The sequence below is a fragment of the Tamandua tetradactyla genome, chromosome 13 (genome assembly GCF_023851605.1).
Source record: "Tamandua tetradactyla isolate mTamTet1 chromosome 13, mTamTet1.pri, whole genome shotgun sequence".
Lineage (NCBI taxonomy): Eukaryota > Metazoa > Chordata > Mammalia > Pilosa > Myrmecophagidae > Tamandua > Tamandua tetradactyla.
In genome coordinates, this window is record NC_135339.1 from 95,572,895 (window position 1) to 95,600,334 (window position 27,440).

Consider the following 27,440-nt stretch of genomic DNA (forward strand, 5'->3'; position numbering starts at 1 on the left):
GGCGGGCCGGAACGTAGGGAGTGGGGCGGGGCGGGGTGGGGCAGGGCACAGGGTGGCACCTGGGCGGTTCTGCCCGTGCCTGGGGGCCCCCCTAGGCTCCAGCCACTGCCCCACTCCCTGGACCCGTCCCCGGAAGCCCGGGTGGATTTAGCACCGAGCGTCCATATGTCCTTCATGGGTGACCCCCCAGGCCCAGGGCCCAGCCCGCCTCCCCTCGATGCCCGCTAAGGCGCCCTCTCTCCCACAGCGCCATCCGCATCAGCCGGCAGGGCCGGCACACACTGCTCAACTTCTGCCTGCACGCGGCCCTCACCTGCGCCGTCTTCGCCGGCGGCGTCAACCGCACCCAGCGCCCCGTGCTGTGCCAGGCGGTGAGTCCCCGTAGATGCACGGCTGCGCTGCCCGCTCCGCACCCGGGCTGAGGGTGGGTCCGCAGCGGAACCTGCACCTAGTGGGGAGTCGGGAGTTGGGGGGGCGGGGCGTCATGCCCGGTTGAGCTTTGCCTCTGTGGCACGCAGGTGCTCAGCGACTGTTGCAGAAAGCAGCTGGGTTTAAGGCAAGCCCGTGTGCCCTGTGCTGGCGACATGGAGGCTGGATTCCTGGGGAGGTGGGGAGGCCCCCTCCTGTGCCAGGCGGGAGTGCTGGGCACCGGGGCCCCAGAAGGATCTGCGGGGTCCCATCCACTCCCCACAGTGGGGCTCAGCAGGGCTGAGCAGGGCCCCCTGGCCCCATCTGCCCACAGCCCTGACATCCTGTTTATGGATTAAGGGGGCATGAGTCACCCCAACACCCAGCCACGGAAGAAGGGGGCGGTGTGAGGTCAGAGGTCAGCATGCTCGCCCTTGCCAGTGGCTTCTGCTACCCCCCACCACCCCCATGCTGCCCGGCTCAGCCCAGACACAGGCCCAGGTGAGGCCCCACGCCCACAGCTCTTGCCGCCAAGGCAGTGCCCCGTGGCCTAGACGCTCCTGGCCTGCTTCTCTGAGGCACCCTCTCTTCAGCGTTGCGGTTACACGGAGGTGCATTTGGGTTGGGGGACACCACCTGGTGTCCTGGGACCCCAGCTCCCCTCAGATGCTGCACCGGCCCAGCACGAGGTCAAGGTGCCCTTTCGGTTCCGTGGGTGGCATGTGCTGGGCTCGGCGGCACTGCAGACTGACTGTGCCCCCAAAAAGGTGTACTGGGGTTCTGACACCCAGAGGGTCATGGCAGGGGGCCTCAGGTAGGTTAAGAGGAGGCCCTAAGTCCATAGGACAGGGTCCTCACGAGGAGGACACAGACAGAAGAGGGGACAGGACAGACAGAGGAAAGGATGTCCAATGGCGATGGGGGCCGAGCACCTCCAGAAGCCAGGAGAGGGGCACAGATGGACCCACAACCTCAAGGGGGCACGTCCTGCCTGCAGACCTGCGGAGGACATGCCCCCGCCGCGTTCCCGCTGCTCCAGGAGCTCAGACAGGGGCACTCGTGCTCCCATACCTCCTGCACGTGCACGGCTCTCCACCCAGGACAGAGCTGCAGCTCCGGAACCTTCTGCACCCTGGGCACGTGTTCCCGGCCCCAGCATGGCCCAGCAGGAAGGCTGCCGGACACACGACAGTGATGTCCGTGTGCAGAGACACTTCCCAGTTGTCCACAGGCGTGGGGTAGCCACTGCCAGCTCTGCAGGAAATGCAATTTACACGCTGCCTGTGACCACCTGCCCGGACATAGGAACGAGCTGAAAAGCAGTGAAACGCTTATTAGCTTTATGTCCACACTTTGCCACCGAGTGCGTCATGTGTGATGAACCGTCAGTGACACACTGCCGGAACCACGGCATGGAGCCACCCCAGAGGCCCCTCTGGAGCCCGAATCACTGCACCCCCCCATGGCATCTGTTCCGGTTTGCTAAAGCTGCCGGAATGTGGTGTACCTGAAATGGGTTGGCTTTTCCAGGCAGGATTTATTAGCTTAGAGTTTCAGTTCTTAGTCCATGAAAATGTCCAACTGAAGGCATCAACAGGACGTCTCGTGTGAAGACGCCTCTGGCATCGGGGCTCCTACAGCGTGGGGAAGCACGCAGCGGGTTTGCTGGGCCTCCCCTCCCAGGTTTCATTGCATTCAGCTCCTGGCTTCAGCGACCATCTCTGTGGGTCCTCTCTTAGCATCTCCAGGCTTTTTTCTGAGCAATCTGGCCTTTTTCTGTCTTTTATCCTATAAAGGACTCCAGTAAAGGATTAAAACCCACCTTGAATGGGGTCATCACATCTCCATAGAAACGACCCAACCAAAATGTCCCACTCACAACAGGTCTGCACCCCTGGGAACGGCTTAGAACCCGGCCTTTCTGGGGTGCACGGAGCTCCAGAACAGCACAGGGGCTATGAGCTGGACCCCTGCGGAGAAGCTGAAACGTCCCTGCACCCAGGACAGCCCAGAAGGAGCTCCTGGAGACTTCCTGCCCGGAGGAGAAAAGCTTTCCTTGCAATTCAGGGTCTCCCAGCTCTGCAGTGACCTGGGGACATCCCACCAAGAGAGCAGGAGGGAACTGGGGCAGGGTGGGAAACGCTGAGAAGGCGAACGCGGAAGCCAGGAACAGACGTTCTGATTGGCTGACGGGAAGTGTCCATCTTACTTTGAGGGGGGAGCAGGTAGTTGCTTAGGAACAAGGAAGTTGCTGGGGGTAACTGATAATAGATTCCTGGCATTGGCAGGAAATAGAATCTGCCGCATGCATGGCATGGACCTTCTAGATTGTACTCACCTCCACCGAGCCTGGCCTGGCCAGTGTCAGCCTGGGATGGACACTTGGGAAATGCTTGGTGTCCCCCCCCAACCCTGTGGCAGCCCTCAGAAGCCCCCCGGACAAGGGGAACACCCTGTCTCTGGTTGGAAAGATGATGTCCTGTTTCCAAAAGCCGTCCCGCCCCCTAACTGCACGGCACCATCCTCCATCTGTCCATCTGTTCACTCAACAGATGTGCATCTCAGGCTCTGTGCCGGCCGCGGGGTCGGGGCCGGGGATGCAGGTGGGACAAGGTGGATGGATCCCTGAGCTGGTGGCAGCTGCATTCCAGGGGCACCGGCAGACCCTCGCCAGAAAACCCCCAGGGCACCAGGAGTTCTTGGGCGCCAGACAGAAGTGGGAAGCCGAGGCATGGGTGGGGGTGCAGGGGGACAGTTCCCAAGACGTCCAGCGGTGATGTCCCCGTGGCACACTTCCTGCTCTGGCCCGGCTTTCATCTGCGCCCGCCAGTGCTGTCGATGTGAGGGCAGGCCGCCGCTCGGCCGGTGTTTATGGTGCACCCCCAAGGCCAGGCACCCCAAAGGAGGGGCTGCTGTGGAGGAGCTGCCTTGGCCGGGGCAGGTTAAATCAGGGCTGTGGGGACAGCAGAGCATGCAAGGGCTCCCTCTGGTGGGCAGCAAGGCTGACCCCAGCCACATCCAGGTGATCACACTCAGGGCTCCTTGGGTCCTCCCGGCCCCAAAGTTTTGCCCAGCATCACAGGGAAGTGACCTCGGGAGGACTGCAGCAAGCACACGGTTGCCATGGCAACAGAAAGAGGACAGCATGATTCATCGCAAGTACCTAGTGACCTGGGGGGCGGGGCCGCAGCGCAGCAGTGCGTTGCCATGCGGGGCGCAGGGCATGACCGTCTGCTGTTTGCCTAGCACCACGAAGCCGCCGCAGTGGGTGTCTGGGTGCCAGCGTTCTGCTGTGGCCCCTCCAGGCACCCCCACCGGGAAGTTCCTCCAGGCCCACCACGGATGAGCTCCTGCCGCGCCCCTGGGCTCTGCGCCCGCATTCCCCACCTGCTGGAGCCAAGACCTCGGAGCCAGCAGGCTGCGCCTGGGGCGGGGCAAAGGGCCAGGTTCCCGGGGCACCCTTTCTCCATCTGGGGGGTGCAGAGAGCACACGAGCTCCCGGCGGGCCCATGAAGGCTGTGTGCTCAAGCAGGCACGGCCGAGGGACGGGGCAGCCACGCAGACCGCACACGGGCGCCCTGCGGTCCTCGCGCCATGCAGTCCTCGCGCCACACAGTCCTCGCCCCCCACCAGCGTCTGCGTCGTTGCAGCTGTAGGAAGCCCGGGTGGGCGCAGGAGCAGGGCAGCGCTGCGGGGGCAACCCCAATCCACACCAGCGTGTACGCGCCACGGCAGGAGGTCAGGTTTCCCCCCACAGCAGCCCCTTTGATGGAGTCAGAGACGGAGAAGTGCGGGATGGGGACTGGCTAATGCAGTAAACGCGGGCGATGGCCGTGGCTCCACCGCTGAGTCCACAGCGACGAGTAGTGCCCGGGCGCACCCCCCGCCGGCTCGTGCCCTTGTGCGCTTGAGCGTGCACTCACAGCACAGACACCGCGTCGCAGCGCGCCTCCCGGGTGGGCCTGGGTGGGCTGCGCCAGGGCAGAGCCCCCTTCCCACCTCACAGGGTGATTGCTGGGCTGCCCGGGCGGGTGTGTGCCGGGAGGGCGTGGGTGCCCCGAGGAGGTGGGCGCCCGCCAGACCCACCACCCCACTCCTGACCCCTACAATCCCACCCCTGACCCCCACGACCCTGCCTCTGACCCCCACAACCCCGCCCTTGACCCCCCGACCTGCGACCCCCCTGCCTCCAGCCCCTGGCCCCCCCACCTCGCTGCCTGGCTGCAGCAGTGTCTCCGAGCCTGGGGCCGGGCTGGCCTGGACGCCCTGCCCACCCTCCTGCCTACCCCGCCGCTGCCCCTGCAGGTGCCAAGGGCACGGCCCCGCCCAGGGCTGCGAGAAGGTGCCCTGGCTGCGGGGCCCAGCCGACGCACTCCTGCCCGCAGGTGGGTCTGCTGCTGCACTACTCCACGCTGTCGGCCATGCTGTGGCTCGGGCTCACGGCCAGCACCATCTACACACAGGTGACCAGGAGGACCCAGCCAAGCCCAGGCGCCGACCCGCTGCCTGTCTCCAAGCAGCCGCTGCTCAGGTATGGACAAGACACCCCCGGGGCCCTGGGGGTGAGGCTGGGGTTGGGCGGGGCGGGCCAGGCGGGGTCTGTGCGAGGTGGCGTGGAGCAGAATCTGGCTGCAGCCCACGACGGGACCTGGGCACTTCAGTGTCCAACGTGGGCCTCAGACGGGCCGCGGGCCTTGGCCCTTCAGTGGGGGTCTCCCTGGCTCCTGCCGGCAGCCTCCGCTACTCCCTGGGGTGCAAGGACTGGGAGCTGTGCTGGGGCAGGGGCTGGGGGCCACGGGCACCAGGAAGACCCTGCAATTCCAGGAGGGCAACAGCGAAAACTCATTTCGCGTCCCGTAGGCAAGCCCAGCATTAAGGACCAATATACAGTTCCTTGTGGCAGGAATGTGCCATGCTCTTGACTGGGGACAGCTACTGCAACCCCGTTTGGGCGGCCTCGCCCCTTTGCATTTCCTGAGTCCCCTGAAGGGCCCGGGACCTCGAGCGTGAGCGCACCTGTCCGCGGGCCCCTGGCTTGCCCCCGTCAGCCGCGTGTTCCAGGGGGATGGCCCCGTCAAGGGGCGCATGGCCGCCCAAGGCTGCTGGATGCCGGTGGGCTTCCCTATGGGGACTTCCTTGGGAGTTCCCATGAGTGCCCCTGCCTAGGTGGCAGGCGCGAGGCGGCCGCTGCTGGGGGTGCGAGTGGTCCCGGGTGGGGGCCGTGGCACCCCTGCAGACTCAGCTCACCCTGCTCTGGATTTGGGGGCCGGACACGGGGAGGTGGAGGAGACCTGTGCTGTGGCTGGGCCAAGGAGGACGCTGCACCCATGGGGGTTTCTGACGGGGTTTGCTTCCCAGACCCGAGCAGACCGGTCACCTCTGCTCCCAGGGTGCGCGGGAGGTCAGGGAGGGAGCTCCATCGTCCTCGCTCCTGCGGGGTACCTGACAGACCCAGAAATCCTCAGCTCCTGGTCATGGCACGCCCCCCAGGCTCAGCCAAGGGTGAGGACAGGGGGCCCAGGAGTGGGCGCATCCCCCAGCAGACATGAGAGCTTTGGGTGCTACTTTGTGCCAGCTCTCCTGCCCAGCATCGGTGACAACTGATCGGAAGGTGAACGTGGGCTGGAGGCAAGCATGGAGCCCCAGCAAAGGCTGCCGAACAGGTGCAGCAGAGGGGTGTGGCCAAGCCCACCTGCCCTCAGGTGTGAATCCCACCTGGACAGGGGCTCCGGCCCTGCAGGCCTCCCCAGCGGTGGCACAGTGAAGAGTGCAGGTGGCCGGTACCCAAACCACCCCGCCTCGCCCTCAGCCCCACCACCAGGCCTGTGTGCAAAGGGGCTGATGCATGGAAAGCACCTGGAACACGCGGATGGGGGCCTGAGTGGGGAGGGCGCCATGCTCTTGGCTGGCTACTGCCACTCTCGTACCACAAAAGGCCATGGAAGGCCACGGAAGGCCATGGAAGACCACAGAAGGCCATGGAAGGCCACGGAAGACCACAGAAGGCCATGGAAGACCACGGAAGGCCACGGAAGGCCATGGAAGACCACAGAAGGCCATGGAAGGCCACAGAAGACCACGGAAGGCCATGGAAGACCACGGAAGACCACAAAAGGCCATGGAAGGCCACGGAAGGCCATGGAAGACCACAGAAGGCCATGGAAGGCCACAGAAGACCACAAAAGGCCATGGAAGGCCACGGAAGGCCATGGAAGACCACAGAAGGCCATGGAAGGCCACGGAAGACCACGGAAGGCCATGGAAGACCACGGAAGGCCACAGAAGGCCATGGAAGGCCACGGAAGACCATGGAAGACCACGGAAGGCCACAAAAGGCCATGGAAGGCTATGGAGGGTCATGGAAGGCCACGGAAGGCCATGGAAGACCACGGAAGGCCACAGAAGGCCATGGAAGGCCACGGAAGACCATGGAAGGCCATGGAAGACCACTGAAGACCACAGAAGGCCATGGAAGATCACGGAAGGCCATGGAAGGTCTAAAGAAGACCATGGAAGGCCACAGAGGGTCATGGAAGGTCCACGGAAGGCCACAGAAGGCCATGGAAGGCCACAGAAGGCCATGGAAGACCATGGAGGGCCATGGAAGACCATGGAGGGCCATGGAAGGTCAGCGCTGGGCCCAGGCACATGCTGACCTGCTGGGAGGACCCCGGGGCGGGAGGTGCCGGCTCAAGAGCAGGGTGTGGATTCTCAGGGCCCTTTGGGCTCAGCGACTCCTACGTGACACTGAGGTCGCAGCAAGGCCTGTGGGGGCCCCCAGGCACCTGGAAAACCCCTCCCCCAGCCTCTGTGGCTGCTCCTGGTAGCACAGCCTCCGTAATGTGCAAGACTGCCCCGGATCCCACCACCACCTGAAGCCCCGTGGAGGGCCTCGTGGAGCGGCCTCAAGGCCAGCCTGGGTCCACCAGGGGGCCATGGGTCACTTCCCCAGCCACCCCAAAGACTCACCCAGCCGCCTCTCCCACTGCGCACTGTAAACTGCCGTTCCAGGAACTCTCCAGCAGGAGCCTGAAGACTGGGTAGGGGTGGCCAGCCCTGCCCACCTCCGCAGGGGCTGCTGGTCCACAGAAGGCATGGTGGCCCCTGGCCGTGTGCAGCCCCCAGGCCCCGGCTGCCTGGCCCCTCTCCCCCCCCCCCCCCCCCCCCCACTGGGTCCACACCCCGACCACGCATAGCCCTATTCTTACCTTGTGGCCGTCTCCTCTCCGCAGACCCCACCCCGTACTCTCCACTGTGCACGTCCTGTGGCCCAGACCCCCAGGAGGCCCCGGCCCCCTGGCCTCGGCCCCCCAGGCTGCTCTCGGCCCTGCCGTGGGCACCTGTCTCTGCTCCCCCAGCACCGTTTCCAAACCTCCTCAGGAACCTGGGGTGTCACACCCTGAGCCCCCACCAGCCCCCAGGGGGGCACCCCAAGCCCTCGCACCTGTCCTCCGGTCTCCCACTGTCTCCTGGGAGCTGGGCCTCGTTTGCCACGAAGTCCGCTGCAGTCCCAGACGAAAGGAAATCAGATGCTGGAGAGGCGCTTCTGCATGGACTGAGGGCGTGGGGCGCCCGGTATTTGAGATGTGGACTTGGCCAAATGCTGACCCCTATGCACCAAAAGGGGGAAACCTGCAGCCCCCTCGGACCCAGGGTCCTGCTCAGGGAGGGGCCGGTGCTGGGACGCTCCTAAAGGACTGCTGTTTGCCAAACTGCCCAAAGCCAGTCCCCAGACATGGGCTGGCCTTGCGTGGGGGTCTGTGGGCTTACACGGCTCCAGTTCTGAGGCCGTGAGATGTTCCTGGTCAGGCCTCAGCAGAACGACCGCTCTCTGAAGAGAAGCACCAGCGTCCGGGACCCCTCTGCCATGCGGGTAGGCCCCGGCCAGGGACGGCTGCCCTCCTGCCCTGGGTTCCCTTGCTCCCGGCATCTGGCTTCAGTGACCGCCTCTTTAGCTCCTCCAGGCCCCTCTCTGTGTGCCTCGGGCTTCTGCTGCCTCTCATCCTCTCCTGAAGGCCCCAGTAAAGGACTAAGACCCCCCTTGAATGGAGGGTCACGTCTCCATAGAAACCACCTAATCAGAAGCCCCCCATGGCAGTTCTGCCCCGCAGGGTCTGCCCTCCCCCTCCCCTCTAACCTCTCTTCTCAGTGTTCAAGAAAACCAAGCCTGTTTCAGAAAGTTTCAAAGAGAATATGACAATAAAAAATCCTTCAGGATTCTGGAATTGAGCATTTTACGAGCACAAACCTCCTCAGAGAACAAAGCTTGGGTGCAGCCAGGTTAGCTCTGATTGACTCTGCCCTCCATAAAGGGGGCGCACGGTCCAGGCACCAGGCCAGGGATAGGGCCAGGGCAGGGGAAGGGCCAGAGGCAGGCTCCTTCATGGAGCCTGGGGACAGCGGGTCACAGCCCCTACCTGCCCCGCCCAGGAGCCAGCCCTGCCCCCGGACCCACCTTGCCCCCAGACCACAGCGGGTGACCCTCAAAGACCCTGGACTCTCTGGGTGAACTGGCCTCTCGGCCAAGGTAGAAGTTGTCCGCGTAGGGAGAGCTGGGGCATGGGGTTTCCATGACAATGTTCCGCCCAGGCCCTGGGAAACCAGAGCTTACCCCACAGCCCACTGTCTCCTCCCAGTGCCCAGGGCACAGTCCACTGCACAGGGTGCCTGTGCCTGTGCTGGGAACCCAGGGGCCTCCACCTCCAGCTGCCCAGGCCCCTGGCCGGGGCACAGGCCTGCCTGCCAGGGCAGATGTGCACATGCACACACATATACACACACATAAGTACATGGACACGTGTGCACACGCACACACAAGTACATGGACACACATGTGCGCACAGGCATATATACACATAAGTACATGGATACATGTGCATGTGCACACATGCATATGTGCACATAAGTACCTGCACACACGTGTGCACATGTACATGCACACATAAGTACATGGGCACATGTGTGCACACGCACGTATGTACATGCACATAAGTACATGGACACATGTGCACACGCATGCACATATGCACATGTGCACACAGGGAAGGTTTCTGTCCTTCCCCTTTTCTGTTTGGGTGTTGGCTTCTTGCCAAGAGTGCGCGGCGGCTGCATTTGGTTTAGTCGGATGTATTTTGACTCTGTTCATTTTCAAGTCAACTAGTTAGAGGAAAGGATCGCTGGATTTTCAAGGGGAAAGACCTTTAGAATTGTCCTGAAAGTTTCCGTCTGAGTTGCGTGCAGGGAATTTCGGGTCAGCTGCAGTGTGGTGTGCGGTTGCAGACTGGCTGGGCTGTCCTTTCCCTGTCACCTCTTTCCGCCTGTGCCCAGAGGTCAGCACACGGCCCTGCAGCCCGGCACAGGCACGGGGCAAGGAAGAGCAGGGTTGCGCTGCTGTGGACCCCAGTGCCCGAGGCCCCCGCTGCCTGTCCGGTGTCCGAGGCCCCCGCTGCTGGGGCCCAGTCTCATGCCATTGGGCCTCCGCCGCCCCACAGGCTCCCCACGGACACCGTCTAACAATGCCCCCAGCTTCCCTCACTCAGGTTTTGTGCTGTGCTCTGCCCCAGCCAGGGGAAAGGCTGTGTCTTCCCGTTTTTCCCCGGAGCTTGTCCTGCAGCTCTTACTCATTAAGTGTTGAAACAGCGCACAGATAAGTGACAAGGATTAACTCGATATTTGCACGATCGGTCATGAGTGAGCGTGAATAAGCTCATTGTCCAGCCAGAGGCTGAAGGAGAGCATCTGAACAAATACTTTCTCCCAAGTTAGGGGGGCAGAGGGGGAGCCATCCTGTGGGCTTCTTGAGGCCTGGCGAACACCCACATGTACAGTCCCGAGAAGGACAACAGGACAGAGGCCATTGTAGTCTCATCTGTGGTGTTTCCTAGCGAAAGGCTACAGGGTCAGCAAGGGAGGAAGAGCCAGCAGGCAGAGTCCAGAAGGGCCCAGGTGCCACATCCAGAGGAGCCCAGGTGCAGCATCTAGAGGAGCCCAGGTGCCGCGTCTGGAGGAGCCCAGGTTAGCGTCCGGAGGAGCCCAGGTGCCACATCCGGAGGAGCCCAGGTGCCGTGTCCGGAGGAGTCCAGGTGCAGCGTCTGGAGGAGCCCAGGTTAGCGTCCGGAGGAGCCCAGGTGCCGTGTCCAGAGGAGCCCAGGTGCCGCGTCCGGAGGAGCCCAGGTGCCGCGTCCCGAGGAGCCCAGGTGCCACGTCCGGAGGAGCCCAGGTGCCGCGTCCAAAGGAGCCCAGGTGCAAGCTTCCAAAGTTACCCCCACCCCCAGAGGAGGCAGAGGAAGGGAGGACACACACATCGCACGCTCTTTCTTCAGGAACAAAATGTCACAACACGTGCATTGTGCTTCTGCCAGGGAAGCCTGCCTGAGGCTGAGGTCCGGGGCACACCTGGGGGCTGGCCAGGAGGCTCGTGGCACGCCCGGCACTGCTGCCAAGGTTCTAGGCTCTGAGGAGGAAAGCAGTGGTCACCAAAGTCCCGGTGCTTGCCAGGCAGTCCGGACAAGCTGGTGCCGTGGGGGCCAATGCCCCACAGGTGCGCGCCTTCTCAGGTGTGGTGCAGGGAAGGGGCCACCCCAGGGAAGGGCCCGGTGAGCAGAGCTGCCCGGGGTCGTCTGCCAACACTTCCGGAAGAGCTTGCCGAGTCTCTGCTCTGACCTGACTCCATGGGCAAAGAAGAGGGAAGGGCAGAAATCGAGACTGGTTAGGATGCTCGGGGAAATACTGAGATGAAGAGAACAGGTGGGTGCTCCGTACCTCGAGCTGACCCCACCTGCCCCGAAGCAGGAGTAAACAGCCTGATGCCGCTTCCAAAAGATCACTTAGGACTTTGTGCCAAAAGCCCATGGTCCAGCTTTGTCATGTCCCTGAATTCCCTTTTCACCTCTGTTCCCACCACCTCCCTGCCGGGATTTTGGCTTGACTACCCCATCTTATTGCCGTAGGCGATGTTGCAGCAAAATTTAATAATCACAGGTCACGGAGCACAGCTCCCTGCGGGCACCTTGTCGGCATCCGGTGAATTAATTCCCTGGAACACAGCTGAAATGGCCGTGCCCACCCGGGACAGGGCTTCGGGGGCTCCAGGTCTCTGGCGGCCCCCTACCCGGCCCCCCACCCCCCAGACCCCCGGTCAGCCACTGCCGGGGAAGACCACTGCAGACGGCACGTCCCACGTCTTCCACTCTCTGTCGAAGGAAAGCTGCTTCAGAAGCAAATGGTCCTTATTTCCGTTTTAGAGGAATTCCTGGAGTTTTGCATTCTGTTTTGCCCTTTCTGATAAGGTGCGCCTAATTAGTTTCCTGTTGCCTCAGGTCTGCTGGTGCTTTTTCTATCTGAGGAATATAATTACAGCAAGATGTTAAAAGGAGTGATGTCAGGAATCTCACACTGGTAAAACCCATTCATTCATTCATTCATCTAATATCCGGGGGGGGGGGGGGCAGCTCTGGGGCACAGGCCCAGCAGAAGATGGTTTCCTGGGGGCTCCCCAGTGAGGAACCCCTTCTCACTGAGACAAATTCTGCACCTGCCTCAGGCTGACTCATGCCAGGATCACGGGTCTCAGTGTCCCGCGGCCTCCTGTGTCCCACGGCCTCCTAGGTCCCAAGGCTTCCAGTGTCTCCTGGGCCTTCTGTGTCCTGTGTCCTCCTGTGTCCTGTGACCTCCAGTGTCCTGTGGGCCTCTTGTGTCCCGTGGCCTCCTGTGTCCCATGGCCTCTTGTATCTCGTGGGCTCTGGTGTCCTGTGGCCTCCTATGTCCCGTGGGCCCCGGTGTCCCATGGCCTCCTATGTCCCGTGGGCTCCGGTGTCCCGTGGCCTCCTATGTCCCATGGCCTCCGGTGTCCCATGGGCTCTGGTGTCCCGTGGCCTCCTCTGTCCCATGGCCTCCTCTGTCCCATGGGCCACCTGTGTCCTGCGGCCTCCTGTGTCTCACGGCAGGGTGGGGCCAGCCCAGCTGCCTCGTGGTGCTGGGAGACCCAGACACTCCAGCCATGGAACAGCCCACAGCGTGAGTCCACTCGGTTCTTTCCCACTCAGAATTCCTGCCAGGGACCAGGGTTCAGGACAAGTTGCCCCCCAAGCCAGCTGGGGCCACAGTGGGAGGGGTGCTCAGGGCTGCGGAACGGACATGTCGTCACACTGAGCTCTTGGTCTCATGAATCTCTTCGCGAGGTGAGATGACCCCTGAGCCCCCAGGTGCAGGCAGGTGAGGTTCACCTGCTCAGGTGTGTGACAGGTCACTGTTACCCACAGCTCCTGTGGGCAGCATGTTGGCTCACTCTGCCCCGGCGCTGCCCCCGCCCCCGGCTGACCCCTTTGCTGAAGGAGCGTGGGGAGGCCACCCAGGTCAACTCCGGGGACATGCCCCCCATAAGGACGCCCAGATGTGGCCATTTGGGTCTCCCACACCAGCCTGGTATAGGCACGTGCTCAGGAAGCAGGGATGGCGGCTTCAGCACGAGGCTCTGGCCGGCCCCCGGGGTTTGTTCACTCAGAAGGGGGGAGCTGCCCCCAGCTGGGGGCAGGTGCATCAGGGAGGGTGGAGGGGCTGCCTCCCCTCCTCGGTGTGGGTGCAGCCCCCCTACGTGGCTCTGAACCCAGTGGCTAGGGTTCAACTGAGGTCCCTGACGGCCGCCTCAGTCCCCCTTAGCCCCAAGTGCCCCCGCCCGTGGAGACCCCGTTAGGTTGGGAGGACTCGGCACCGGGTGGGGACAGACCCAGAAGTCCAGGGACCCAGGGCTGGGGGCTGCCACCGCCTGGGATGGGCCCCCTGGGAGAGGGGTTCCAGGTCTCAGGTGCACCCCATTTCCTCCAGGCTGTGAAAATCCTACTAGAGGGAAGAGGCCAGCTGACTCTCCCCCACTTCTCATGCCACCTGTTTTTAAACCGTTTCTTTCACGCGCCGTGTGGCCACGCTGAGAGCCCAGTCCACAGCTCTTGGTATAATCACGTACTACGCGTTCACCACCACAGTCTCTGTGGGAATACACTCGTTTCCGCCAAAGAAAAAGCCCAGAACCTGTGTGTCCCCCTTACTGATATCTGGCCTTGGTGTGGGGCCTTTGTTACACTTTATGAAAGAACATTACAATGTTAATGTTAACAGTTTACGTAATGTAACTTTAATTTACATTAATTGTATTTTTTGCACGTTATCACTGACACCTTGTAGTGGTGGTGGCAGACCTTCATTCTCGTCCATGTAAGCACGCTCTTTTATTTGTGCAACTAACCGCCATCATTGTCCACTCTGGGTTTCACTGAGTTGTACGGTCCCAGTTTTTATCCTCTGGCTTTCCTTCTGGTGACACACACAACTCTAGCTTTCCTCTTTCAACTGCACTCACACCCCACTTGGCTCACTGTACTCACAGTCTTGTGCCACCATCTCGCGGCACTGTCCTGTGCATTTCCAAACCTTTATGATGAACTTCTGAACATTCTGTGCTCCTTTACCACCACTTGCCCAGTCTCTGCCCATGTGCATCTCCTGGTAAGCTGTGCTCTCGAATTTAACTCTCAGAGTTTGCTCGTTATCGTTAGTTCGCATCAGTGAGACCATACAGTATTTGTCCTTTTATTTCTGGCTAATCTCACTCAGCACCATGTCCTTGAGTCCAGTCACCTCACAGCAGACCTCGCGGCTTCACTCCTTCCTGCAGCTGCACAGCATCCCATCACACGTGTACCCCAGTTCTCCTGTCCATTCGTCACTCGAGGGACCCGTGGGCCACCTCCATCCGCTGGCAGATAACACCATGAGCATCAGGGTGCAAATGCTCATTCACTCCCTGCTTTCTGTTCTCCCGAGCAGACTCTGTGTGGGGGTCGCAGATCCGTGTGGCAGCCCTCTGCTTAGCTCCCATGGAACCGCACGCCGTCCTCCAGAGGGCTGTGCTGTGCCCTTCTACCCGCCTGAATAGTGCACTCCTTCTCCACCTCTGCTCCCGCACGTGTCATTTCCTGCTCATATTTTTAAAGCAGTTTTATTCACACACCACACAGTCCACCCTAAGTGAAGAATCCGTGGCTGCTGGTGTTGTCACATGGTTATGCATTCACCACCACACTCTATCCGAGAGAGCATTTCCATTTCATCTGGAAAGAAAGAAGAAAAGAAAAAAAAACCCACACGCCTTCCTTGTGTCCCCCTTTTATTGACAGCTGGCTTTTAGTGCCTTTGTTACAATTAATGAAAGATTATTACAGTGTTGTTTCTAGGAAGTTGACCATTTCATCTAAGTTTTCTAGTTTGTTAGTCTACAATTGCTGATAGTATCCTCTCGTTGTCTCTTTTATTTCTTGGGGTTAGTAGTAATGTCCCCCCTCCCATTTCTGATTTTATTTATTTGCATCTTCTTTTTTTTCTTTGTCAGCCCATCTCAGGGCCCATCGATTTTTATTGATTTTCTTGAAGAACCAACTTCTGGTTTTATTAATTCTCTCTATTGTTTGCATGTTCTCAAATTCATTTATTTCTGCTCTAATCTTTGTTTCTTTCCTTCTGCTTGCTTTTGGGTTAGTCTGCTGTTCTTTTTCTAGTTCTTCCACATGAGCAGTTAAGTCCTCGATTTTTGTGCTTTCTTCTATTTTTAATTTTTAAATTTTTTTAATTTTTTAAATTTTTTTATTGAGAAAAATCTTTACCCACATATTTTCTACACATGGCGCACAATCAGTGGCTCATGATATCATCACATAGTTGTGTATTCATCACAGTGAACATTTTTTTAGAACATTTGCATCACTCGAGAAAGAGAAATAAAAAGAAAAACTCATGCACACCATACACCTTGCCCCTCCCTCTCATTGGTTTTCTTCTTTTTTAATCGGGGGATTTAGAGCAATAAATTTCTCTCTCAGAACTACCTTTTCACGTCCCATAAGCTTTGATATGTTTTCTCCTCACTTTCATTTGCCTCAAGATATTTACTGATTTCACTTGTAATTTCTTCCTTGACCCACTGGTTGCCTAAGAGTGTTATTCAACCTCCATTTCTTCGTGGATTTTCCAGCCGTCTACCTTTATTATTTGCAGCTTCATTATGATCTGAGAAGATGTTTTCTATAATTTCGATCTTTTACAATTTATCGAGACCACTCTGTGACCCAGCATGGGGTCTGTCCAGGAGAGCGGCCCTTGAGCCATGGGGAAGAGTGTGTGTCCTGCTGTCGTGGGGTGCAGTGTCGTGTGAATGTCCTTCATCGTGGTACTCAGGATCTCTGTTTCTCGGTGGATCCTCTGTCTCTGTTCTATCCGTTGATGAGAGTTGTGTCTTGAAATCTCCAGCTGTTACTGCGGAGGTGTCTGTTTCTCCTTTCAGTGTTGCCAATGTTTGCCTCATGTATTTTGGGGAACTCTGGCCTGGTGCATAAGTGTGCGATTATTATTTCTTCTTGATAAATTGTACCTTTTATTAATACACAGTGTCCTTTTTTGTCTCTTTGAACTGTTGTACATTTAAAGTCTAATTTGTCTAATATTAATATACCTACCCCCATTCTTTGCTGGTTGTTGTTTGCATGGAATATCTTTTTCCAGCCTTTCACTTTCAACCTCCTTTTGTCATTGGGTCTAAAGTGAGTTTCTGATAGATGGCATATGGGGGGACCCTGGTCTGTTTTGTTTTGTTTTTTTTATCCATTCTGCCAGTCTTCGTCTTTTGATTAGGAAGTTTAATCCATTAACATTCAATGTTATTAGTGTAATGGCAATACTTTTTTCAACTGTTTTGTCCTTTAGATTTTGTAAGTCATATCTTATTTTTCTCACTTTTTACCCTTTTAGTGACCCTTACTAATAATGATTTCTACACTCTCCTCCAGATTTCTCCCTCCCGTCTTTTCCTATCCGCTTATAACCTTCCCTTTACTCTTTCTTGTAGGGCAGATTTTTGTTGATGATCTCTCTCAGAGCCTGTTTATCTGTAAATATCTTAAACTCTCCCTCATTTTTGAAGAACAGTTTTGCCAGATACAAAATTCTTGGCTGGCAGTTTTTCTCTTTCAGTTTCTTAAATACAGCGTACTACTGCCTTCTCACCTTCATGGTTTCTGCCGAGAAACCCACACTTGGTCTTAAGCTTCCCTTGATGGGTCACTTTTCTCTTATCACTTTGAGACTCCTCTCTTTGTCTTTGACATTTGACAGTCTGATTAGTAAGTGTCCTGGTGTAGCTCTATTTGGATCTATTCTGTTTGGGGCACACTGTGCCTCTTGGACCCGTAATTTGACATTTTTCATAAGAGTTGGGAAATTTGGGGTGATTATTTCCTCAATTATTCTTTCTACCCTTATCCCTTCTCTTTGTCTTCTGGGTCTCCTATAACACATATATTTGTATGCTTTGTGTTGTCATTCAATTCTGTGAGACCCTGCTCCATTTTTCCATTCCTTTCCCTATCTGTTCTCTCATGTGTACAGTTTCAGACGTCTTGTCCTCTCATTCACTAATCCTTTCTGCTGCCTCTTCAAATCTGCTGTGTGGTTTTCAATCTCCATTGTGTTTTTATCCTTTCTATTGTGCCTTTCATTCTCATAAGTTCTGTCATTTTATTTGCAAGATTCCAAGTTCTTCGTTATGGTTGCCTCATGTATCTTTTTTACGTTCTTCATCTCTTTTGTCACGTTTTCTTGAACTCATTGAATTGATTTAGAAAATTTGTTTGAACATCTTTAATTAGTTGTTTCAACCTCTGTGTGTCATCTGAAATATTAGTTTGAACTTTGGGCCATAGCTTCATGTTTCTTAGTATGACTTGTGATTTTTTTGCTGGTGTCTAGACGTCTGATTTTCTTGATCATTTTTTTCTGGAGATCGTTTTCTCTCTTTTATCTAGTGTTTTGTTGTTGGTTGGCTTTGTGCTCTAACTGTTCTGTGACATTTATTTCTACTTACTCTAGACCTCAATAATAGTTTCTGTTTAACTCATTAGAATTTTTTCAGCTCTTATTTTCCTATCAGCTTGTAGCACTCCCTTTACTGTTTCTTGAGAGAAGATCTTTTGTTGATGGTCTCTCTCAGTGCTTGTTTATCTGTAAATATTTTAAGCTCACCCTCATTTCTGTTTCTTGTCTTGCATATATGGGAATGTTATTTAAGATTGCCTTTTTCTGTATTTTTTCTTGTTTTGCTTTCTCCTCCCTGTTCCTCCTGAGGGAATGTTGATCGTCTCTTTTATTTGCCTCTTATGTTTTATCACTCCTTTCATTGCCCCTAGCAACTCTTACATCAAGGGCTGAATGTGGGAGGATGGCCACCTCAGGATCTTCCCCAGTTAGGTTTCCCCAGACTAGACAGACCAGAACTTGTGAAGCGGGTGAAGGTCAGTGTCAAGGTTCCCTGGGATGAAACCCAGCAGGGAGCAGGCTTTCCTGGAAGGCTCCTAATTCTGGGCTTTTCCTGTCCTGCCCAGCAGGTGCTGTGTGTCAGCCCACAGGCCTAAAGCGTCACTGCACCTCTATATCTCAGCACACCCCGTGCCTGCCAGGGGCACGGCTGAGATGAAGGCTGAGGCTGAAGGTGGGTTTAAATGGTTCCTATTTTCCGAGCTCCTGGTGCCTGAAATCTCTAAATAAAAGCCACTGCTTGTGCTGAGCCTTCCCCACCCCCTTTTCTTGGGAGGAACTGCTCTTTAGCCCCCATTTCCTGCAGGTGGAAAAGTTACAGGACTCTCAAGCAGCCACACTTCCACCCCTGTCAGCACTTGCTTTAGACAGGCTGGGCTCCAGTCTTTGTAGGTTGAAACTGTTGCTGATAGCCCAGCCCCTGGGGTCTACATTCTCTGAACAAAAAACCCCCACTTGCACTGGCCCTGCTCCCCCATTTCTTAGGGAGAGTATCCCCTTAGTGAACTATCTGATTAGTTACCTGTTTCTCATTCTACCCTACTCCTGCCCTTGCCTGGGACAGGGCTGAAAATGGAGAATGCTGGCGGATTTATTTCACAGGATGCTTAAAAAAAAAAGCTATTGTCAGAGCTGGTGTTCTGGTTTACGTGGTAGATTCATCCGTGCTCAGAACTGGAATTCAACAGTCTGAATTCATTCATCAAGTCCAGGATGACTAATGGTGACTGGCTGTGACCCCCTTCCTTGCTCCTAGCAGAGAGGGCTCTGTTTCCTGCCAGGGAGAGACTCGCGGCCCCTGCCTGCCAGGGATGGAGGGGCCCAGCCCCCACAGTTGGAAGGACTTCCGTCTTCACTGTCTTTTACCAGTCTTACTCTTCCACATGTTCCTGGCTGGGGTCCAAAGTGCCCAAGATCTCCAAGGTCCCCCAAACCATTGTTTCAGACAGTTTTGGCTCTTTACCGGTGCCCTGGAGGGGATGGAGCCCTACACCTCCCGACACTGCCATCATCTCCCACCCACATCTTCTGTCGGAAAATTTGAACATAGCACAAAGTTGAAAAACATTTCCAATGAGCACCCATGTGGCTCCTGACCTGGAAGCCCCCCGCCGATGCTGCCCAACCCCACCCGCCCATCGGGCCAACTTTTCTTCATGCGTTTCAGAGTCACCTGCAGGTGTCAGCACACTTCCCCAGAACACCGGCATGCAAAAGAGTTCAATATTTGCTTGCAGTTTTCATATTATATGATATTTACACACAATGAAACACGCCAAGTGAATGTGTACTCAACCCTGACAGTCACTGAGATAGAGGATGAAACCGTCCATCCGTCCAGAAGCTCCCCTCATGCCCTCCCCAGGAGGCCCCCAGCCTCCCCTCCCCCAAACTCCCTGCCGACCCAACCTCTGTTCTAGTGTTTTTCCGTCACAGATTGGCTTTGTTTGATTTAGAACTTCATGTAAGGGAAGTCATTAGGCATGTACTCCTTTGAGTTTGACTTTTTTAGCTCAGAGTAAAGTCTTTGAGATTCAGCCACGTTGCTCAGTGGTTCTTTGGCCCTTGTTATCACTGACCACTTCAGTGGCGTGGACCAGTTCGTGTATCTGTTTTCCTGTGATTGGACCCCTAAGGCTAAGTCCACTTTGGAGCTGGAATTACATGTAAAACTTCTATGGACAGTCTTATTTAAGTCTTCTTTATTGTGGAAGATGTAAATAGCCTAGTATTTCCATTTCAACCAATTTACCTGTTATCGAACGTTCCACCACCCCACGCAGGAACTGTGCCCCTCAGCAACAGCACCTGCCCATCTTTTGTGGACTTGGTCACATCCCCTTGGGTGGGGCCTCTGATTGAGGTGGCTAGGTCGTAGGGTGGGTGTATGTTTAGCTTTATAAGAAACTGCAAATCCTTTGTCCAAGCTGGCTGTCCTGTTTTACACGTACGTTTACACACCAGCATGTCATCTCACCAGCACCTAGCGGGGTTCGTCTTTTGAACTCAAGCGATTCTGGTGCTGGCGGCCGGGCACGTGACTGTCTTTGCCTTTCCCTGATGGCCAATGATGTCATGTCTTCATACATTTATTGGTCATTTGGATCTCTTATTTTATGAAATGACTGTTCAAATATTTTATTCACTTGTATTGAATTTTTTAATTTATTTTAGTCAGAGCAGTTCGTTGTAATCCTGATGCCGTTCCTCTGTGAGAAATATGTTAGGAAAAATTTTTCCCACTCCATAGCTGTCTATTCATTTTCTTACAGTGTCTTTGGTGAGAGCAGAAGTTGTTAATGTAGATTAACTCTAGTTTATCCATTTTTTCCTTTTTGGTCATTGCTTTCTGTGACCTGCCTAAGAAACCTTTGCCTTCAGCCAAGTCGTGAAAATATTCTCCTGTGTTTTTCCTGAATACTTTATGGCTGTGACTTCTATTTAGGTCTAGGATCCATCCCGGATTAATTTTCTCCCCATGTCCTTCCATTCCTGCTCCGCTTTGACTTGACCTTGCCGCTTTGTTTCTTCTGTCTTGAGACACTGAAAACGTTCTCGGTGCCTCGTGAGCTGAAAGCTTGGCCTTTCCTTGACTAGCAAGTGTGATGTGAACACTGGCTCCTTCCTTGAGCCTGGGATTGCAATGAGTAGGTTCCCAGGCACCAGTTTTCCCATCCTAGAGCCAGGAGCTGGAGATGAGGCCCCCAGGTGAAGCTCTCCAGGTGAGGCCCCCAGGTGAGGCCCCCAGGTGAAGCTCTCCAGGTGAGGCCCCCAGGTGAGGCCCCCAGGTGAAGCTCTCCAGGTGAGGCCCCCAGGTGAGGCTTCCCAGGTGAGGCCCCCAGGTGAGGCTTCCCAGGTGAGGCCCCCAGGTGAGGCCCCCAGGTGAAGCTCTCCAGGTGAGGCCCCCAGGTGAGGCTTCCCAGGTGAGGGCCGCCACGTGAAGACCTCCCGATGGGCTAGCAGTCTCTCAGCAAGCAGGAATTCCCAGAGTCCACGCCAGGCCTCTTCTCTCCTTGCAGGGGAGGGGTGCATCTATTCCAGCACCCGGTCAGCTGATGACCAAATTTGCTTCTCCCACCTGCCTGCTCCATGTAGCCAGCCGCCCGTGGCACCTTATGGGCGCCCCCAAATCTTGTCTGAAATGCGACCCTTCCTCCTCCACTGACCTGGACAAGATCTCTGCCAGGCAGCCCTCAAGACATGAGCGTGGATGCGCAGCGACCTCGGTCTCCTCGCCCCCAAGCCTCATGGAGCCAGTTCTCACTTGCCAGTAGCCCGGCCCCGGGCCCTTCAGCCCAGGCGCCCCGCCCCAGACTCCAGGACCCCAACCCCAGGCCCCTGGACCCCAGCCCCGCGTCCCCTTGCCCATCTGAGAAAGACGCGGCGCAGGTACCCCGGCTGCCCCTGGCCATGCAGCCTCTAAGCCGCAACCTCTCCATCCCCGCCACTTGGCTCCAATGGTGACTCGTGTCCTGACCACGAGTGGCTCTGAGTTTTCTGGACATGGTGGACCCTGTCAAAGCTGACGCCTGTGTGGTCCCCCTGCCTGCTGAAGGGCAGAGGCTGCACCAAGAGGCCCTGAGGTGGTCAGCTGCTTGTCACTGCCTTTTGGGGTCCCCAGATGAGGGGTCTGTCCCAGCTGCCCCTCCGCCAGACTTTGTGTCCCCCCTTCCCTTCTATTTTTCTCCTTTCTTGTCTTTCCCTCTGAGTGGCTGGCCCGGGGTAGGGTGCACGCAGGAGGGGGCAGGTGGCAGCAGATGATGCTGTGAAGGGCCCCTGGCACCAGGCCCCACCCTGCACCCCGCCTCACGCTCCCCTCCAGTTCAGTCTCAGGCCACGGGGGCCCACCTGGGCCCTGGACCGGGTCAGCTCTCGGGAGACAGGTGTTTGCAGGGAGGCTCTGGGGCTGAGGCGTGGAGGGCAGGACTGAGGAAAGCGGCCAGCTGCGGTGTTCCTGCGGGCAAGACCCAGCTGGGGCTGGGGCTGGAGTGGGGGCAGCTAGGGAGGCGCTTTAGAGCTGTTGGCCCAGCCAGGGCAGCTCCAGCTCCTGCCCAGGGCCTTGTCCTCTGGGGTTCTGCCTGAGTGAGGACCCCGAGCCCGCCCCGCTGGTTCTTCTGGGGGACTTCCAGTCAGGGCTGGATTCGGGTGTGTCCGGCTGCAGCCTCCCTGGCGGGCCCTCGCGGGCACTGAGTGCACACTTCTCTGCGGCAGGTTCTACCTCATCAGCGGAGGGGTCCCCTTCATCATTTGTGGGGTCACGGCAGCCACGAACATCAGGAATTATGGGACGGAAGACGAGGGCGTGGCCTAGTGAGTACCTGGTGGGGCGGGCACGGGGCCGGCGATTGCTATGGGGGGTTGGGGTCCACGGGTTGGTGGTGTCGCAGCCCCTGCACTGCATACGGCCTGGTCGGCCGCCCAGCCCCAGCCTCCCCAAGCCCCCAGTACCTCGCTACAGGCAGGGCCAAGGCAGACAGTGCCCGCGGGCCTCCCGGCCACCTCCGCCCTCTGCTCTGTCCACCCTAGAAGGAGGCAGGAGCCAGGACTCTGCCCCTCCTCGATCTGGGCCTCCCTGTGCCTCCCACCTTCACCCCTGCCCTGGACGCCACAGGCCTGGCTCTCCTAAGATGGGAGTTCGGGGGTGAGGGCTGGGGGCAGCAAGGACTCAGCAGTCCACGGTGGGGACGGTCCACATGCCACATGCCTGGCTCCTCTGCCGCCCTCCACCCGGGCCCTCCCCACTTTGAGATCCGCACCCCCCTGCACCCACAGCCCCTCCTACTGCCCTGCACTTGGGCCTCCCTCTGGGCCCGGCCACCCCTCCCTCGAGGTCACCTCTGCCTCCTCGGGCCGCTCCCCACCCTCCAGCTCCTCTCCTGAGAGGGAGGCAAGTCCCAGCTGGCAGGGGGTGCGGCACCCCCACCTGCACTAGCCCCCCTGCCGTCCTGCCGTCGCTGAGGCTTGGGTGCCTCCATGTCATCGGCACCTCCAGCGGCTGCTCGAGCTCAGCATGGCCACCCCACTGGCTGGCACCCACACCTGCTGCCACCCCAGGAAACAGGGTTCACTTGTTCTTTAATTTTACATTTGCTTCCTTATTAGAAATTAAGCTAATTCACTGTAGAAAATTCCGTTAATCAGATAAGTGCAGGGAAGACAATGACCCAATACAATTAGGGCACTCACCCTTCTTAGGGGTGTGCACTGGGGGTACGTGTGTGTACCAGGGGTGCATGTAGGTGCAACTGTGTATGTGTATGAGGTGTGTGCATGTGTACAGCTGAGGGTGCATGAGTGCAACGGGTTGGGGAGCGTGATGTGCACATGCGTGTACTGAAGGTGTATGCTGTGGGTTGTGAGTGTGCAACTGGGTGCATGAGTGTGTATCAGGAGTGTGCACTAGGGGTGTGTGTGTGTGCACCTGGGGGGCCCTAAGCCCTAGCACACAGCTGGGAGTGCATGTGCACAAGGGGATGCATGTGCAATGGGATGCATGTGCCGGGGATGTGTCCACTGGGGGTGTGCACCAGGGGTGCATGCGTGTGCACTGGGTGTGAGTGTGCACCAGGGGTGCATGGGTATGCACTAGGGTTGTGGGAGTGTGCAGTGGGCGTGGTGTGTCTGTGTGTACACCAATGGTCTGTGTGTTCCCCTGGGGGTCCAGAGCCCTGGCTTGTGGATGGGGGGTGCACAGGGGGATGTGTGCACCGGGGGGACGCTGAGCCCTGCGGCTGGGGCCATGCGCTGACCTGCCCCTCCCCGCAGCTGCTGGATGGCCTGGGAACCCAGCCTGGGCGCCTTCTACGGGCCGGCCGCCTTCATCACCCTGCTCACCTGTGCGTACCTCCTGGGCACCTACATCCAGCTGCGGCGCCACCCGGAGCGCAGGTACGAGCTCAGGGCGTGGACGGAGGAGCAGCAGCGCCTGGCGGTGCCGGACATGGGCCACGGCCCCGGGGCCGGACCCTGCCCGCCGCCCACCGGGGACCTGGCCGCCTCGCTGCTGCAGAACGAGCACTCATTCAAGGCCCAGCTGCGGGCCGCCGCCGTCACGCTGCTCCTGTTTGCGGCCACGTGGGCGTTCGGGGCGCTGGCCGTGTCGCAGGGCCACTTCCTGGACATGGTCTTCAGCTGCCTGTACGGGGCCTTCTGCGTGACGCTGGGGCTGTTTGTGCTCATCCACCACTGCGCCAAGCGGGACGACGTGTGGCGCTGCTGGTGGGCCTGCTGCCCCTCCCGCCGGGATGCCCACCCCAAGGCGGACGCCAACGGGGACACTAGTGGCCACACGGCCTGCCTGCAGGACTCCCCATGCCCCAGCAGGCCGATGGGCTTCAGCCACCCACTCCCCGGTCACTGCAAGATGACCAGCCTGCAGGCTGCACAGGGCCACGTCCGCTGTCTGTCGCCAGCCACGCCCTGCTGTGCCAAGATGCACTGCGAGCAGCTGCTGACGGACGAGCCCCCCGCATGCCCGCACGACGCCTTCGGGCTCGACCTGCCCCTGCACACGTGCCTCCAGGCCAGGACTAAGCCTCACTACTTCGGCCAGCCTGGGGTGGCAGCCGAGCACGAGTACACCTACCACCTGCCCTCAAGCCTCGATGGCAGTCGCCCCAGCTCGCGCACGGACAGCCCCGCCAGCTCGCTCGAGGGCCCAGCAGCAAACACGCGGGCCTGCTGTGCACGGGACGAGCCCTTCCTCCTGCCGGAGGGCAGCGATGCCAGCACCCTGCAGCCCAGCGCCGGGGATGCCCACTTCGAGATGCATCGCAGGACCCAGTCACTGCCCTTTGGCGGCCTCGGCCAGAACGGGCCGCTCACGGGGCAGGCACAGGGGGGCATGCCCTACAGCCCCGACGTGGCGGGCAACATCCGGACGGGACCCTGGAGGCACGAGACCACCGTATAGGGGGGCAGGCCCACCGCTCCCCGCATCGGCTCCTGGGAAGGGCTTGGGGAGGTGGGGCAGTGTCGCCCTCCCCCCAGCAGACCTCCTGAGCAGTCGGCGGGCGCCTCCTCACCCAGGCCCAATGCTGGCACCTGCCCGCGCCCCGCTCCTGGCCTCTAAGCCCCGGGGGCAGCCCGGAGGACAGGACCTTATGCGAGGAGCCCGCCCCACACTAAGATCCTCTGCATTGGCCAGCTCGATGCCCGTGACTGGGGCAGATGTTCCATGGGTGTTTTCCAATGCTCTGTTCCGAGGGCCTGGGCAGCTCCGGTCCGTCCAGGGCGCAATGCCCCACCCCACCTGGGCACAAGTCCCGCCTGCATCTTCACCAGAGCCCGCATCAGTGCCCCGCCCCCTCGGCCGGCATCTCCCAGCTGGCAGTGCCGTGGCCTGGACAGTGGTCTTGGCTACAATCCCCCGAGAACCTCCTGACCACTCAGAGGATGCGGCTGCCACCAGGCAGCGGGCAGCCCTCCAGGGGAGACGCTCAGACACCCTGCCAATACTTGGCTGGGAAAACGAGGGCATCGTCAGGACTGACTCCATCCACCCTGGGTGTCTGGGGACCTTGAAGTCCCCTGTTCAAACAGCCAGGCAGGCTGATGGGGAGGGCAGGGGTCACATTCAGAATCACTTTTCTTTTTTTGCATTTCCATGGACAGCTGGGGCTGGACCTTGACCCCAAGGGCACCGTGAATGCCAGCACGCCTTCCGGGACGTCAGGTGCCCCACTCCACAGCGGGGGGCGGGGGGCTGTGGGACCCCTTAGCAAGGAGCGGCCGGGTAAGAGCGTGCACGGCTGACTCCTCTGCCCCCAGCTCGGATCCGTGGTACACGCACACACACACATGCCTGTGCACAGGCACACAGAGGCCGTCTGTCTGTAAGCCATCCAGAGCATGGGGGTTGGTTGCCACTGTGCAGATACCGTGTCTGTGGCCAGCTGTCACCCTGTGGGTTCACCAGGAGCAGACCTTCACCCCCCAACTCAAGGACAGGTTGTGCTGGAATGTTCTGAGCGCCTCCCGGCAGCTGCACTCTGTCCCCACCAGAGGGGGGGGGGCACCAGAAGCTTTTCTGCTGCATTCTGTGTGTGCCAAGTGTACCCTGACCGTGTGTGCCCTGATGCCAAGTGTGCCCTGACTGTGTGTGACCTGTGTGTACCCTGATGCCAAGTGTGCCCTAACGGTGCACTGAGTGTTCCTTCCCAAGTGTGCCCTAACCGAATGTACCCTGACCAAGTGTGCACTGAGTGTGCCCTGTGTGTGCGTTGACCGGGTGTGCCCTGACTGTGTGCACTGAATGTGTGCTGATCGAGTGTGCCCTGACCAGGTGTGCCCTGTGTGTGCCCTGACCACCGCAGGCCATGTCCACTGAGCCCCATGCAGGACAGCAGGGAAATGCCCGCCACTCCTGCCCCACCCCTGCCCCCGCACGTCCTGTGTAGATGGGTAGATGTCAAGCCTCTGGGACCAAATACAGTTTTCTCAAAGTCTGCCCTTTGTGAGGCTGGTCAGTGGCATCCTATGCGTGACTCTCAGCCCCGACAGGAACATGGCCAGGCTGGTGAGTGGCCTACTTCGTGTGCCCGGCCAGGCCGGTGCCCCCCAGGCCCCCTGCCCCTGGCGGGTGGGCCTCCAGCACCTGCAGCGCCCTGGCACCCCTGGTGGACCCAGAGTGCAGGCCAGCACTCAAACCACAGAGACCCAGCGTGAATTAGAGCTCCGTGTCTTCGGTGGATTTGGCCTGGAGTCCCCTTGTGGGGGGGGGGGGTGGCATTCATTGCACATTACGTTTCTGGAGTAAACAGCACAGCACAGCTGCCACACGCAACAGGTGACGGGCAGCAGGTGTGCCCACGTCATCACCTTTTCTTTGGTGCATGTGTCATGGGTGTGTGCACATGTGAGGGTTGCGTAGGCTGTGTGCACACCTGAGTGTGAGTGGGTATGCCTGTGGGCACACGCATGTCTGTGTGAGCATGCGTGCACATGTGTGTCTGAGTGTGCATGCGTGTGAATGTGTTGGTTTTCTGGGTGACTCAAGCAAATATCAAGCGGTGGGGCGGCTGAAGCTAGGGGAAGTGAGCCCAGAGTGGAGAGGACATCTGGCCACAGGGTCCTCGGGCCACCCTCTGCCTGACACGTGGCTCTTAGCTGGTCGCATGCGTGTCCCAGCCTGCTGCTCCCGGGGGCTGCCTGGCCTCCAGCTCTTCCTCTCTCTCTGTCTGAATTTTGTTCCACCTGCTGAGCAGCCACGGGACGGACCCCCTGTAGGGCAGGGCCACCCCTAAAGAGGACGCCTGCAGGCCTGGTCTCCCAGGGTGGTCACAGCCTGAGTGTGCACTGTGTGGCTGAGTGTGTGCATGTGTGCGGAGCCCCAGGGAGACATGTGATGCCCTCCCCTGCCCTGCCTGCACTGTGACCAGGATGCCCCCTTGGTCTCTCCTGCCAGGGGGTCCCGCCATGGTAGAGCCAGGAATGAGGTGGGCGGGGTAGCCTGACACGTGGGGTGGTCCCTCCTCGAAGCGCGCCCCTCCCTGCAGAGCACAGGGGCTGGGGGGGGGGGGCGTGTGTCTCTGCTCAGCGGGGGCCCAGCATCCCCCAACACCACCCACCTGCTGCTTCTTCACAGAGCCCCCTGGGCTGCCGGGCACTGACCTGCCAGACAAGGACCCCGCAGGCCACCCCTCGCCAATCCACCACCCTCACCCTTTCACGGGGGC

General features: G+C 58.6%; 1 protein-coding gene across 1 annotated transcript; it reads left to right on the plus strand.

Annotated features, from left to right (window-relative positions):
• Positions 1–287: 287 nt before the first annotated feature.
• On the plus strand, positions 288–26,180 carry ADGRA1 (adhesion G protein-coupled receptor A1). Its single transcript, XM_077124443.1, has 4 exons — positions 288–371; positions 4,794–4,939; positions 21,976–22,074; positions 23,530–26,180. The coding sequence occupies exons 2-4, from the start codon at positions 4,830–4,832 to the stop codon at positions 24,674–24,676; spliced, it is 1,356 nt and encodes a 451-aa protein (XP_076980558.1). The 5' UTR covers positions 288–371; positions 4,794–4,829; the 3' UTR covers positions 24,677–26,180.
• Positions 26,181–27,440: the final 1,260 nt, after the last annotated feature.